General features: G+C 34.0%; 2 protein-coding genes and 2 non-coding genes across 7 annotated transcripts; 1 reads left to right on the forward strand and 3 right to left on the reverse strand.

Moving 5' to 3' along the window:
- The first annotated feature begins 218 nt into the window (after nucleotides 1–218).
- LOC123227240 (patatin-like protein 7) lies at nucleotides 219–2,544 on the forward strand. Its single transcript, XM_044651953.1, has 3 exons — nucleotides 219–1,212; nucleotides 1,765–1,827; nucleotides 1,937–2,544. Exons 1-3 carry the CDS (start codon nucleotides 328–330, stop codon nucleotides 2,246–2,248), a joined length of 1,260 nt encoding a protein of 419 aa, XP_044507888.1. The 5' UTR covers nucleotides 219–327; the 3' UTR covers nucleotides 2,249–2,544.
- An 859-nt stretch (nucleotides 2,545–3,403) lies between these two features.
- LOC123227938 (protein OSB2, chloroplastic-like) lies at nucleotides 3,404–12,406 on the reverse strand. 4 transcript variants are annotated; one of them, XR_006504572.1, is made up of 12 exons: nucleotides 11,895–12,405; nucleotides 11,084–11,219; nucleotides 9,045–9,141; nucleotides 8,498–8,601; nucleotides 8,274–8,415; nucleotides 7,296–7,346; nucleotides 6,743–6,846; nucleotides 6,519–6,660; nucleotides 5,115–5,179; nucleotides 4,846–5,021; nucleotides 3,729–3,903; nucleotides 3,404–3,605 (listed from the first exon to the last, which is right to left on the reverse strand). XR_006504572.1 is itself a non-coding variant. In XM_044653092.1 (11 exons), the coding sequence occupies exons 1-10, from the start codon at nucleotides 12,206–12,208 to the stop codon at nucleotides 4,869–4,871; spliced, it is 1,308 nt and encodes a 435-aa protein (XP_044509027.1). In that variant the 5' UTR covers nucleotides 12,209–12,406; the 3' UTR covers nucleotides 3,591–3,894; nucleotides 4,846–4,868. The 4 variants fall into 4 exon arrangements, 3 of the variants coding, with proteins under 3 accessions (XP_044509027.1, XP_044509026.1, XP_044509029.1); XM_044653092.1 differs by having other exon boundaries at nucleotides 3,591–3,894; nucleotides 11,895–12,406; XM_044653091.1 differs by having other exon boundaries at nucleotides 3,591–3,903.
- Nucleotides 5,707–5,808, reverse strand: LOC123228470. The gene has a single exon (XR_006504700.1). It is a non-coding gene; the product is annotated as a U6 spliceosomal RNA (small nuclear RNA).
- LOC123228472 lies at nucleotides 7,653–7,754 on the reverse strand. The gene has a single exon (XR_006504701.1). It is a non-coding gene; the product is annotated as a U6 spliceosomal RNA (small nuclear RNA).
- Nucleotides 12,407–12,633: the final 227 nt, after the last annotated feature.

Raw genomic sequence — 12,633 nt, forward strand, 5'->3', positions numbered from 1 at the left:
TTTTCAGTATGAGATCTGAATCTTATTGCTTGCATGCAAGAGAATGAAACATAGAATTATAATATAATCACCATTTAAAATGTATTTATTTCAATAAAGCCAGTCAAAATGGAGAAAAAGAAAGCAACTTTCTAATCGCCGATTAATCGCCATACAAGGAATGTTCCTTGATGTTTACACCATAGTCATACCTCCCTTTCGTATTCTTCCCACTATAAAATCGCTTCACTCTCCATCCTTCTCCACCACCTCGTCTCATCACTGACTCTTCTCGTCTTCGTTCCTCTTCTTTTCATCTTGGTTTGAATTGACTCTGCTGAATATAAAATGGATATGGACAAGCTCAGTTACGAGATCTTCTCCATTCTTGAAAACAAATTCCTCTTTGGCTACAACGAACAGCCCAAACTTCAAAACAAATTCAGCGATAAGCCTCTCGGTAACGGCAAAGTCAGAATCCTCTCCATCGACGGCGGCGGTGCCACTGATGGTATTCTCGCCGGGAAATCACTTGCCCACTTGGAATCTTTCCTCTCAAAGAAATCGGGTAACCCAGGTGCCCGTATCTCCGATTACTTCGATGTCGTAGCGGGATCAGGAGCCGGAGGAATCCTCGCTGCTTTGTTGTTTACACGTGGCAGAGATGGTAATCCAATGTTCACAGCTAAACAAGCGCTTGAATTTATGATCGAGAATCGGCGCAAGATTTTCAGATCATCCTCCGGTGGGATTCTCCGGCGGTGCCTCCGGTCGGCGAAGATGGAGAAGTTGTTTCGGAAGACTTTTGGCGAGTACACTTTGAAGGATACGGTGAAGCCCGTGCTGATAACATGCTATGATCTCGCCACTTGCGCGCCGTTCTTGTTTTCCCGCGCAGACGCGTTGGAAGTGGACGGCTATGATTTTAAGATTAGGGACGTGTGCCTGGCCACGGCGGCTGATCCGACGGTTGTGGGAGCCGTGGAGATGAAGTCCATTGACCAGAGGACGAAGATTGTGGCCGTTGGTGGCGGCATTGCTATGAATAATCCGACCGCTGCTGCAATTACCCACGTGTTGAATAATAAACTGGAGTTTCCGTTTTGTAACGGAGTCGAGGACCTCGTCGTAGTGTCGTTGGGTAACGGAGAGTCGGATTACGGCGTTTCGCCAAAACGGAGTCTGTTGCCGTCACAATTCGTTAAAATAGCTGGTGAAGGAGCTTCGGATATGGTAAAAATATTTACCATTTATCTTTTTTTATTCAAATTTTATATATTTTCTTATTTACACTAAATAAAAAAACAAATATTTCTCTTAAAACAAAAAAAAAAAAGATTTCCCAATACAATATATGGGTATTTATAGCTTTAATTTTTCAAAAATATTTTGAAATTATTATTTTTTATATTTTGTGAATAAAAATAATAAGTATCTATTGTGATAGTCCAATATGGTCATTATTACAGGACGCCAAATAAAATGTACTTGTGTCCGACAATTGGGAAAAATCAAAATTTAAATTAAAGATAAAAAATATTAAATTATATTATAATATAATAGTATATTTGTATTGTTATTATAATATATACTGTTACTTTAAAAACTATACCTACCACTAAATATATTAAAATATTTATTTGCTTTATGCTTTTTTAAAATTATTTTTATTAGAATAATTGAGGAATTAGAATTATAATTCAATTAATAAATTAAATACTCTTCTTGTCCTGTTTGTAATTAATTAATAACCAAATTTTTTCTCTTTATTTTCTTAATTTATAGGTCGATCAAGCTGTTTCCATGGCATTTACTCAGGGTGGGACAAGCAATTATGTCAGAATTCAGGTACTAATATTCTTCATGCTTCAAAATATAAAATTACAAATTTACCTTTATCATAATTTAAAATTATCTAATTAAATAATAACATATTAATTATCAATCAATTTTGCAGGCAAATGGCATTATTGCAAAGAATGAGCATGGGAAGCTAGAGAAAGCAATGAAAACAAACAGGAAAGAAGAAATATTATGTGCAATTGAGGAAATGTTTTCAAAAAACACTTATGAATCCATTCTTTTTCAAGGGAAAAAGATGGTGGAAAGCACAAATCTAGAGAAGCTGGAGTTGTTTGCAGGAGAATTGATCAAAGAGCAAGAGAGGAGAAAAACAAGTATTCTTCCAACTGTTGTGTTGAAGCATTCATTTCCAACACCAAGAACTTCATCGGCCACAACTTTATCAACACTCTCTTCTTCATCCTAATTCTGGAAATTTGAGACATTCTTATAAGTTAATCGATCATATCAAAAGAATCGTTTAACACGATCGATCAGGGTTGAGACATGATCAATGGTTAATTGATTATATATTTGCATTTGTTGCCGCTTTGGACGAACTTTAAAATGTTTAAGTCCAAGCCGAGCTTATAAGTTTTCTTATTAATTTCTAGTTTGATTTGTATATGTATTACATATATACGGTAGTATGATCAGTTGTAATATAAATTAAAGCTTGTAATTTGCTAGTAATGTTATTCAATCTCTTATTTTATTTTATAATTTTTCGGACTTCGATGGGATGTAATGTTTTTTTTTTCCCCTTTTTCATGCTTGAGTTTTCCCCATTTATAATAAGTTAATTATAAAAAAAAAAGAGCAAAACCCTCCGAATAAAAGAGTATTTAGTAATTCTATACATACTAATAATTTATACAAATACGAATATAATATATATCATCATATAATTAAATATTATTTAACTTATTCAACCATATGATTATTTATCCGTGTTTATACTAATGTTTAGACTCGTTGTTAATACATAAAGTATTGTTAACATTTATAATCCTTTAAAAGTGTGACACCTCATTGGTCTACCAGACAAAAAATATTATGGACTATACAAAAATAAATCATACTAATTAATATCAATATCATTTGAATGAACACTTTTTCTAGAAAATACCTTAACCTTCAACGTTATAACATTATATTATGAGAGTGTTAATAATGGAATTTCGACAAATCTTAGGGATGAATTTAATTTTCCCAAATTCCTTTAGGGCCCCAAGTGACCACGGTCATTGCCAAAAACTATGGGATTTTGATAAGATAAATAAGGGGTACATAAGTCAATTGCAATTCAGAACTTGAGCTTTAAATACCAATAATTCTGCGTTACTATGTGATTAAATACTATTTTACTACCCAGATCTGCATTTGCTTGGCCTCTGGGTCATAACGGAACTGGCTATTTGCTATCAGCTTGGGAAGATTATTAATGAGAGCTCTAACAAAAGGGATGATTACAATAATCTCCTTGAAGTTGAGGTAATTGGAATAATTTTTGTTATTTCAAAAACATGGTAATGTTAAATTAATCCATAATTAAAGTATGATTTCAGACTGCTACCACCTAAAAAAAATATAATTTTTTGCTACCTTCCTAAAATAAGACGTTTACATTTATTCAAGCCTTGTGCATGTTCAAGTCTAGCCCGAATTTTGGCTTCGAACAGTCCCATTTGAGCTTCATTTGTGATGTTCAAACTCACTTCATTTAAATATTTCGGGCTGCATGCAGAATTTCATACTGAAACCAGGCATGAAATAATATAACCCTAAATATCAAGAAAAGAGATTGCCTAAGCAGTCAATACATAAAAGTCAAAGAACAAGGCACTGGCTAGCGGCTCAGAAGTGCAAAACAGAAAGCAATTGGAACATGCCTGGAAGATACGTACCAACCAAGCCACATAATCGATCCTTTCCCAAATAAGTGAGTAATCGGATCCTAATATTGCTGTAAGGAAGGCCAAGAAAATGAGAAGCAAGTAACAGGGGAACCCCACCTTCAGAGGAATAGTTAGAAAACTTAGAAGAAACTCCCAAAATTCCTCCTTTAAGTCCCTGCAAATCCTAAAAAATAAATGAATAAATAAGAAACACCGAAAAGTTTTTATATGTTATGTCATATGTAAAAGACTCATCATTGACATGTATTTAAGTCACAAGCAGCAATTGTTGCTTTCTCACATCACAAACAATTTCTTTTCTTAAATGATAGACCAAAGACAACATGACCACACAAAGTAAAAAGGTTTCCAGCCGTAAAAGAAAAAAATAAGTAACCTGGGGTGCTACAAGAGCATGTTTAAGCAAAGTAAGCCTTTCGAAGAAGCTTAGCCATAAAAGGTGTGGAGATTGACAACCAGAAAAAAGAACCAACCGATGGAACACTTATTGAGAGAGGACAAAGAACATGGGCGAAGAAATGAAAAATTAATTGACAAGATCTTAGTCCATTTAAACTTTGCAAATAAGAAAGGAGAGTGAGTGAAGGGTTTTGAAGTTGGGGTTGGGGTGAATTTAGGATTTACTGGATTTGAACTATATGGTTTTGGGTTTTTAACCAAATGAGCTGTTTGGATGATGGAAAAACACTATTCTAGAGTTGACGTAAAGCATTGTCTTACACTAGGTTTGTTATTCCAGGTATACTGATTTCAAGCCTGTTCAAGCTTTGGACTTAAATGATCCATGTTCAAGCCCAAGCCTAAAAAAATTTTGGACAGGATTTCTGTCCAAGCCCAGTTCAAGCTTGAAATTTGTTTAGCCAATTTTTGGCTAAACATCTGGGCTTCAGGCCTACTCAGTCCAATTGACAGTCATACCTCTGAGGCTATATACTCATTGCAATATGTTGCATTTGGGAAACAAAACTCATTTAAGATGGTTGAACATTAAATTGAATATTTAAGGGAAACATCACCAGGATGCAACTAAAACCATTACTCTTTTCTTTCCAGTTAAAAGAAAATACACTGAACTAAAGAAGTATAATCTAAAGTGATGACTTACAAATATGTTCATTTTGATATGGGTCAAGACTGCAGCGTATCACTCTTGCCCCAAGTTGCATCTTTTTTACTATTTACAGGATCAGGCAACATTTTTAGCACCCAGTCTGGTGCATCACCAAGCCATAATCCTTCACCAGAGTCCTTGTGCTTAAAGTCAGGAGATTTTTTGTTCTTCTGAAAACATAAGTATAGAAGCACGCATGACACAGAGAAAAAGAGAGGTTATGTTGAATATGACAGAACAACAGATTAAATATAAAAGTTTACCTTTTCCAATCTATTATCCCACCACTTTTTTGGATTTTCTGTCAAGTCTTTCCACAACTTGTCCCCTGAAAGTTAGAAAATAGCCTTATTGGGCTACAAAATGTCCTTTTACAAGAAAAAAGATCAGATAAAAAATTTGAATTCATATTTTCTTGGTTTTTGTAGATATTTTAATTTGTACCATGCTGAATCTCTTTTTCATTTTTCTGAGGGCATTCATTAATAACCATTTATCAAGCAGAGAATCTCCAACTCAAGAAGAGATGCCAAATTTTACTTACAAACAAGGCCAACTGAGAAAACACTTGAAGTATCAGGATCTAATTATACTCATGAACTTTTTCTTTCTAGTTGAGAAGATTAAGATGGCAAATGTGTCTTTCAATAATCTTAAAAGTTACAAAAGAAATTTCAACACTGCACAAAAGGATTTCTCTATCCGAATTTACAGCCAAATTTTTGTTTTCCAGAGGGTTACGACATAAAATTTTTCTAGTACCAGAGTAAGTACTAAATCTTTACTATTAATCAATTTTGTATGATAAATAAAATCCCCAAAAATTGAGGGATATATGTGCGTGTGCATGCGTATAAAAAACTACATCTCTATTCCTTTGTGTATGTCATCCTTGCGCTACACTCATGCTAATCTTCTAAGTATTTTTCCACCTTTATGAAATGCCCATGAAGGGACAGCAATTGAGGAATATAAAATAACTAGGCTCATAACTTATACATATTACTTCCACTAGCTTTAGAAAAGAGTTGGCCAGTTGTGGAGGGGAGACCAAAGAAAAACCTTGCACATAATAAAGGAGAAATTTTTTTTTTAATTTAAGGATGTTACAAAGTTCAAGATTTTCTACAAATTATTAATACATTAGACTAAAACACAAAACAATTAAAAAAACAGTAAATAAGCTGGCTCAAATTGTTAAATTTGAATTTCAATAGGACCATAAAATTTGGCTGTGAAATTTTAGTACTTACTGGCTGAACTAAATTTATTCATGACAAGACATAAAGCTTTTCCTATTAAAAATGGAAAAATGCCAACATATAACAAACAATAGAAAAAACAGTCAGAATATTAAAATAGTTTTTCTTTGGATATTTGGATTTAGGAGTCCTTAAAATCTGCTTTCAATCCTTCGAGTCAGACAAAAAAAATTAATTTAGATACTGGACAGAAATATCTCGATACACTGCAAAATTTCTGACACTCAATTTTAAGAAATGTTCACATAGCACATTTTAATCAAGGAGCCTGAACATTGGAATTTACTCCACCAGGTTCTGAGGAAAACTTTTTTTTAATAAACAGTGGACACATATATCCCACTCCCAGTATGAAGGAATTACAATGAAACATATCCATTATATAAAAAAAGTCCAGACTTTTACCTTCCTTCGCATTTTTTTGTTTAGGAGTTTGAACATCAAACTCCACTCCGTCAAGTTGAGATAAAACCCACTCTGATTCCCTATTAAGCCAGAGCGCAAGGCCACCATCCTTGCGTTTAAAGTCAGGGTGTCTTGAATTTACCTATTAAAATAGACTAAGGTATCAAAGATTTTAATACTATTACTCAGATGATGAAGAAATTTCAAAATAAAGGGGTCATCACCAATCCACTGAGCTTCTGACTACGGTAATCCCACCACAGTTCTGGATTATTAAGAATATGATGCCAGTGACTTGAAGCTGAATTACCATTGTTCTTTGGAATGGCTGAAAACAGGTAATTAACACCAAGTAAAATTAAGGTGTCATACAACAAAGAAAATGACAATAAGTACAAGAGAATAATTGCACATAAAATCCTGACAATGAGAAATTAACTATAATAAGCTACAAAAGGTCATCACCATATAATCCCACCAAATACCTGCTTAAGGACGAGCTAACAGTGAAATGTTGTTAAGTATCTCCATTAATTTCTTGATATTCTACAGGCCTCCTAATTTAACTAAGCTATTATGCCCTTCATTGGTTACATCTTTTTCACATATTCTATTTAAAAAAAAAAAAAAAACCAAGAAGAATATCAATTACAAGTATCCCTCTAAACTTTGGAAGCATAGCAACAACATAAGTGATTTGAAAGCTCAAATTTTTCCACATTAGGTGACAAACAAACATACAAACAAATGGGATATGAACCAGAATTATGGTTTTACCTGAATGATCCGCAGTTCCCTCTTCTTGTTTTTGAGATGAATAGGGCTTCCCTTTTTCATAAGATACCTCAACAAAATTAACCTCATATGATATTCATGAATTTTTTCTTTTCAGTCGACAAAATTAAGATGGCAAATGTGTCTTTCAATAATCTTAAAAGTCACAGAAGAAATTTCAACTTTGCACAAAAGGATTTTTTTATCCAAAATTTACAGCCTAATTTTTATTTTTAAGAGGGTTAGGACATAAGAGTTTTTCTAGTACCAGGGTAAGTACTCAATCTTTTCTATCAATCAATTCTGTATGCAAAACAAAATGCCCCCAAAATTGAGGGATATATATGTGTGTGTATGTATATAAAATTACACCTATACTCCTTTGTGTATCTCATCCTTGCATCAGACCCATGCTAATATTCTCAGTATTTTTCCACCTTCATGAAAAGCCCCCGAAGGGACTGCAATCAAAGAATGTAAAATAACTAGGCTCATAAATACATATTTACTTCTGCTAACTTATACATTTTTTTGGTCAGTTGTGGAGGGGGACCAAAAAAATACCTCGCAAACAAAAGAGGCCAATTTTTTAATTTAAGGATGTTATGAAGTTCCAGAATTTCGACAAATTATTCAAAAATTAGACTGCCGCACAAGACAATATAAAGCAACAGTGAATAAACTGGTTCAAATAGTTTAATTTGAATTTCAACAGGATCATAAAATTTGGCTGTGAAATTTTAGTTTAAATTGAACACTGGACTAAAACATGTCAATATATTACAAACAAATAGAAATCTCTGATACTCAATTTTAAGAGATGTTCACATAGCACACATTAATCAAGGAGCCTGAACATCAGAATCTACTCCATCAAGTTATGAGAAAAACTTTTTTTAATAAACAGTGGACAGAAATAAGCCAGTAGGTTGGAAATACAATGAAAAATATTCATTATATAAGGACAGTTCAGACTTTTACCTTCCTTCACATTTTTTTGTTTAGGAGTTTGAACATCAAACTCCATTCCGTCAAGTTGAGACAAAACCCACTGTGATGCCCTCTCAAGCCAGAGTGCAAGGCCACCATCCTTGCGTTTAAAGTCAGGGTGTCTTGAATTTACCTATAAAAATAAACTAGGATATCAAAGATTTTAATACTGTTACTTGGATGATGATGAAATTTAAAAAGAAAGGGGTCGTCACCAATCCACTGAGCTTCTGACTACGGTAATCCCACCACAGTTCTGGATTATTAAGAAGATGATGCCAGGGACTTGAAGCTGAATTACCATTGTTCTTTGTGCTGGCTGAAGAAAGGTAATTAACACCAAGTAGTATTAAGGTGTCATACATCAAAGAAAATGAACAATACATAGGAGAGAATAATTGCAGAGAAAATCCTGACAATGAGAAATTATATAAAATAAGCTACAGAAAGTCATCACCATATAATCCCACCCAATATCTGCTTATGAATGAGCTAACAGGGAAATGTCCTTCAGTATCTTCATTAACTCCATTTCCCTGTTTGATATTTTACAGGCTTCCTGATTAAACTATACTATTATGCCCTTCATTGATTACATCTTTTTCACATATTCAATAAGGAAAAAACTACAAAAGTAACAATTACAAATGTACCTCCAAGCTTTGGAAGCATGCAAGAGCACAAGTAATTGAAAGCCCATATTTTTTCCACATCGGGTAACAAACAAACAAATGGAACATGAATGAGAAATTATGGTTTTACCTGAATGATTTGTGGGATCCTCTTCTAGTTTTTGAGATGAAAAAGGTCTCCCTTTTTCATAAGATACCTCAACAAAATTGACACTATGGGCCATAACCTAACATGATCAAACGTCATATGTTAAGCCTACACAAGATGATGACCAAAAAACTGCCAAACAAAAAACAAATAAATAAATTCAAAGATATAAAATTTCATTCTCTTATGGAAATGCACTGAGACAACTAAGTTATTATCTTTATCAATACTAATCTAGAATTTCATGATAGTGTGAAGTATAGATAATTTGATTGTGATTTCATCACTATATAGTGATGAGACATATACTGCTGCACTCTATGAGAGCCAAAATTCAGATACCTCACCAAACCTCTAGCTCATTCTTCCTTCACTTCTATTTGTTCAAGCTGGGATGTTTGATCTCTAAGCTCTATCATAGCAAGTTGAGTTCTTGAACTTTTCACATTTACAATTTGTTTACAGGTAAGTTTTTAATGTTTATCAGTTATGTGGACATAACCTTATATGCCAGTGAGCCTACAATTATTGTTAGTGCTATTTCCATTCACTTTAATGCTATATCACATTAGCCTCATTGAAGCAGGTTAGAACTGTTCATATATAGATATAGATAAGGAGGGTTGTTGGCATACTGCAGCCAATTCCTAGTCTTTTATCCTATCTTCTTCTCTTATATGTATTATTCTATACTAAAAACTGCCAAGAACTTCCAGCTGGAATTTCTCAAATGCACCAAAATAAATAGATTTCTTCGAAGTTAGCATACTCGATTGGTTGCTCAGGAAAAAAGAGCCAGGCTTAATTAGAATTTAGAAACCACGAAAAGGAATTGTCATTAATACTGGACGCACAAATAACAAGCAACATGCAGAAGAAAATTTTGAGAAAGCAGAAAATGAAAGATATACATGGACAATAAGAGATGGAGAGAAGAGGGGACAGATGAGATATTAATGCCATCAACAAACTATAAATTTCTATTAATCAAAACCTCAGAAAAAATGAAGGGCCCAATTAACAAGAAGAAGATCATCATAAAATAGAAAAAACTATCTCCAATAGTTTAAGCACGCACAACATACATTGGGATAAGGATTAAAAATTTGAGCACCAGATGTATATAAGGAGGTTGATTTGGATTCAACATGCACGCGCGTTCAATATTCATATGTGAAAATGAAAGTGTTTTCTAATAACTGGACTCAGAAAAAGCATCCTGGTTTAGAACCATTGTTGATGCAGACTCATTGAAAAAAATTGAGTGCTTTACACAGTAACCAATAATAGAGCAACAAGAAGAAGCCTTCACAAACATTATCAGGATGCCATTGTCTTATAAATAGATTCCAGGTTTTTGAATTGCCAGTTGGTTCTTTTTCTACTTTTATTTTGATGGTTGGCAGATTGCTTCTTTGACTTCATTGTCACATATCTAGTCTATTAGTGATAAAAGTTCTATTTTTATTTCCCATACAAGAAGAGAATAACTAGAGTAGCAAAAGCTACCTCCCTCAGGAGACAGCTATATAAAAAAGACCCAAACTAGGTTGTCTTACAGCGGCAATCATATCATTGCCTGAAAAAATAGTTCAGGTGTTAGGTAGCACATCTGTTATAGATTTTTTGACTATTCCATCTCCTACAAATGTTTTAGACTCCTAATTAAGAAACTGTTGGCATGAAGACATGAAAAAAAACATTGATCTTCTAATACACATACATAAATGTTTTTTTCCCTAAAAAACTAAATCATGATGAATATTTGTCATCATACCAGGAAAGTATCCAAGTCTTAGTAAAGCGCTTAATAGTCTACATTCAATTTCGATTGTATTAAAATAGCTTATAAAAAGCTTCAGACATTACAAAAACCTTCAAAGTCTGTGATGAAACCCCAAATAGATGAGACAATCAAAGGAATCAAAGAGTTAGTTCTCTAACAGCCTCAAACCATAACTTTAGTTCAATTTTTTAGGGAATAATTAAGTCACTACATACAGCAAAAACTCATCTCTCACCTGGACATTGGCACTATGAGTTGCAAGAGAAGAAGGTGGATCAGCCATGAGTTGCCCGGCTATATGTACATGATCATCTTTCTTCAAATGACAAGCAGCAATGTGAGCCAAATCACCTTCAAATACTACAGGAATCCTAAAAACACATCAAATGACCTTCATTTAATCAAACAAATTCACCACTGAACTCCTCTGAAACTTGTCAAAATATGAGATACACCAAACCAAATTTGAAATTAACTAAAATACAAATGACAAACTTCCTCTATAGTCTAGAGAACTCTCTGAAAATTTATCAACTTATCAGAAACTTGATTTGTAAAATCATCAAATACCTCTTCTGGATTTTTCTGCCTGATTTTCAGAAGGGGCATTGGCAATTACGTCAAACATTTGGATGTAAATACCCAAAGAAGAATAAAATTCAGCTTCCATGAATTTAGCTAAAATCAAACAGACCCATTAAAAGTATGCCTAAGAAAGCACTACCTACAACAATTATCTAACTTGTTACTCCGTCAACCTTCATATATATATTATCTTTATGTTTCCAACTAGAATTGAGTAAATTAATGTTTGATTGTATTAAAAAATAATAAAATGGTTAAGAACCTTCCTGAAATTGCATAAACTTCAAAGAAATTTTATTGAACTCGCAAAGTTTAGGCTAAAATTCAGGTAAAGCTATAAAAAACCCTCCCTGAAATTTCATGTTGCTAGGAAAATTACAATGAAGTCCCCTAAGTTTTGGCTAAAATGAAACGGACCCATAAAGAAACAATAGCACCAGAGGTTCAAATTGAGGGAATACCAAAGTTGGGGAGAAAGAGGACTGGCGCGCTGAGTGATCACAGTGCCAGCCCAATGCTTGCCATCGGAAGAAGTCTCAAACTGAACCGACGAGTCCACGTGACCAATCAAGGTCACCGAGTTGGCCACCTTCACTTGAAACGGAATTTCACTCGGCCGCGGCCACACTTCTGGCGCTGCTACTTTGAAGTTTCTCGTCTCTTTAGTGGAGTAAGATTGAGCAAGAAGAGCCGTGACCGACGCACATAAAACGGTGCGTTTTGTTGTGGTCTGTGAATACGCGATTTGTTTGACTGCTCGACGAAGCGAGTTCATCGTGGCCGTTTAGAGAGAAGGAAATTAGAGGAAAATTATAAGAAAGACATGAAAAAGCTTCGAATTTTCCGTGAATAGAGGCGGTTGCTTGTAGGGTTTAGCAGGGCTTTGTAGGGTTTTGAGTAAATTAAAATGGTGAAATTTTTGTATATATCAAATGAATTTAAATGAAGGACGATTCAAGAGGCCCTGAGCTTTCCTTACTTGTCCGGCACGTCCCAGTTCTGAGGAATTAAATCCTCAATAACCCTAATAGTTTCAAAAATAAATAAATAGTATCCTTTGACCCTGTTTGACTTAATTCTATGAATCCTCTCTTTACCTTATAAGGTTAAAATGGTCTTTTAACCAAGTATCATGAATCTTCTCCACTTTGTTCTAACTTTTCAATCTGAAAAAAAAAGGTTGGCACACCATTATTCTAT

This window comes from Mangifera indica, chromosome 10, assembly GCF_011075055.1.
Source record: "Mangifera indica cultivar Alphonso chromosome 10, CATAS_Mindica_2.1, whole genome shotgun sequence".
Classification (NCBI taxonomy): domain Eukaryota; kingdom Viridiplantae; phylum Streptophyta; class Magnoliopsida; order Sapindales; family Anacardiaceae; genus Mangifera; species Mangifera indica.

Bases quoted from the DNA above. Each gene is read 5' to 3' on its own strand.
- LOC123227240 (XM_044651953.1), top strand. From the start codon at position 328: ATGGATATGGACAAGCTCAGTTACGAGATCTTCTCCATTCTTGAAAAC. The intron at 1,213-1,764 runs GTAAAAATATTT...CTTAATTTATAG, and splicing joins GTGAAGGAGCTTCGGATATG to GTCGATCAAGCTGTTTCCAT. The intron at 1,828-1,936 runs GTACTAATATTC...TCAATTTTGCAG, and splicing joins GCAATTATGTCAGAATTCAG to GCAAATGGCATTATTGCAAA.
- LOC123227938 (XM_044653092.1), bottom strand. From the start codon at position 12,208: ATGAACTCGCTTCGTCGAGCAGTCAAACAAATCGCGTATTCACAGACC. The intron at 8,602-9,044 runs GTAAAACCATAA...ACCTTTCTTCAG, and splicing joins GGATCCCACAAATCATTCAG to CCAGCACAAAGAACAATGGT. The intron at 6,661-6,742 runs GTGATGACCCCT...CTATTTTAATAG, and splicing joins GTCAGAAGCTCAGTGGATTG to GTAAATTCAAGACACCCTGA.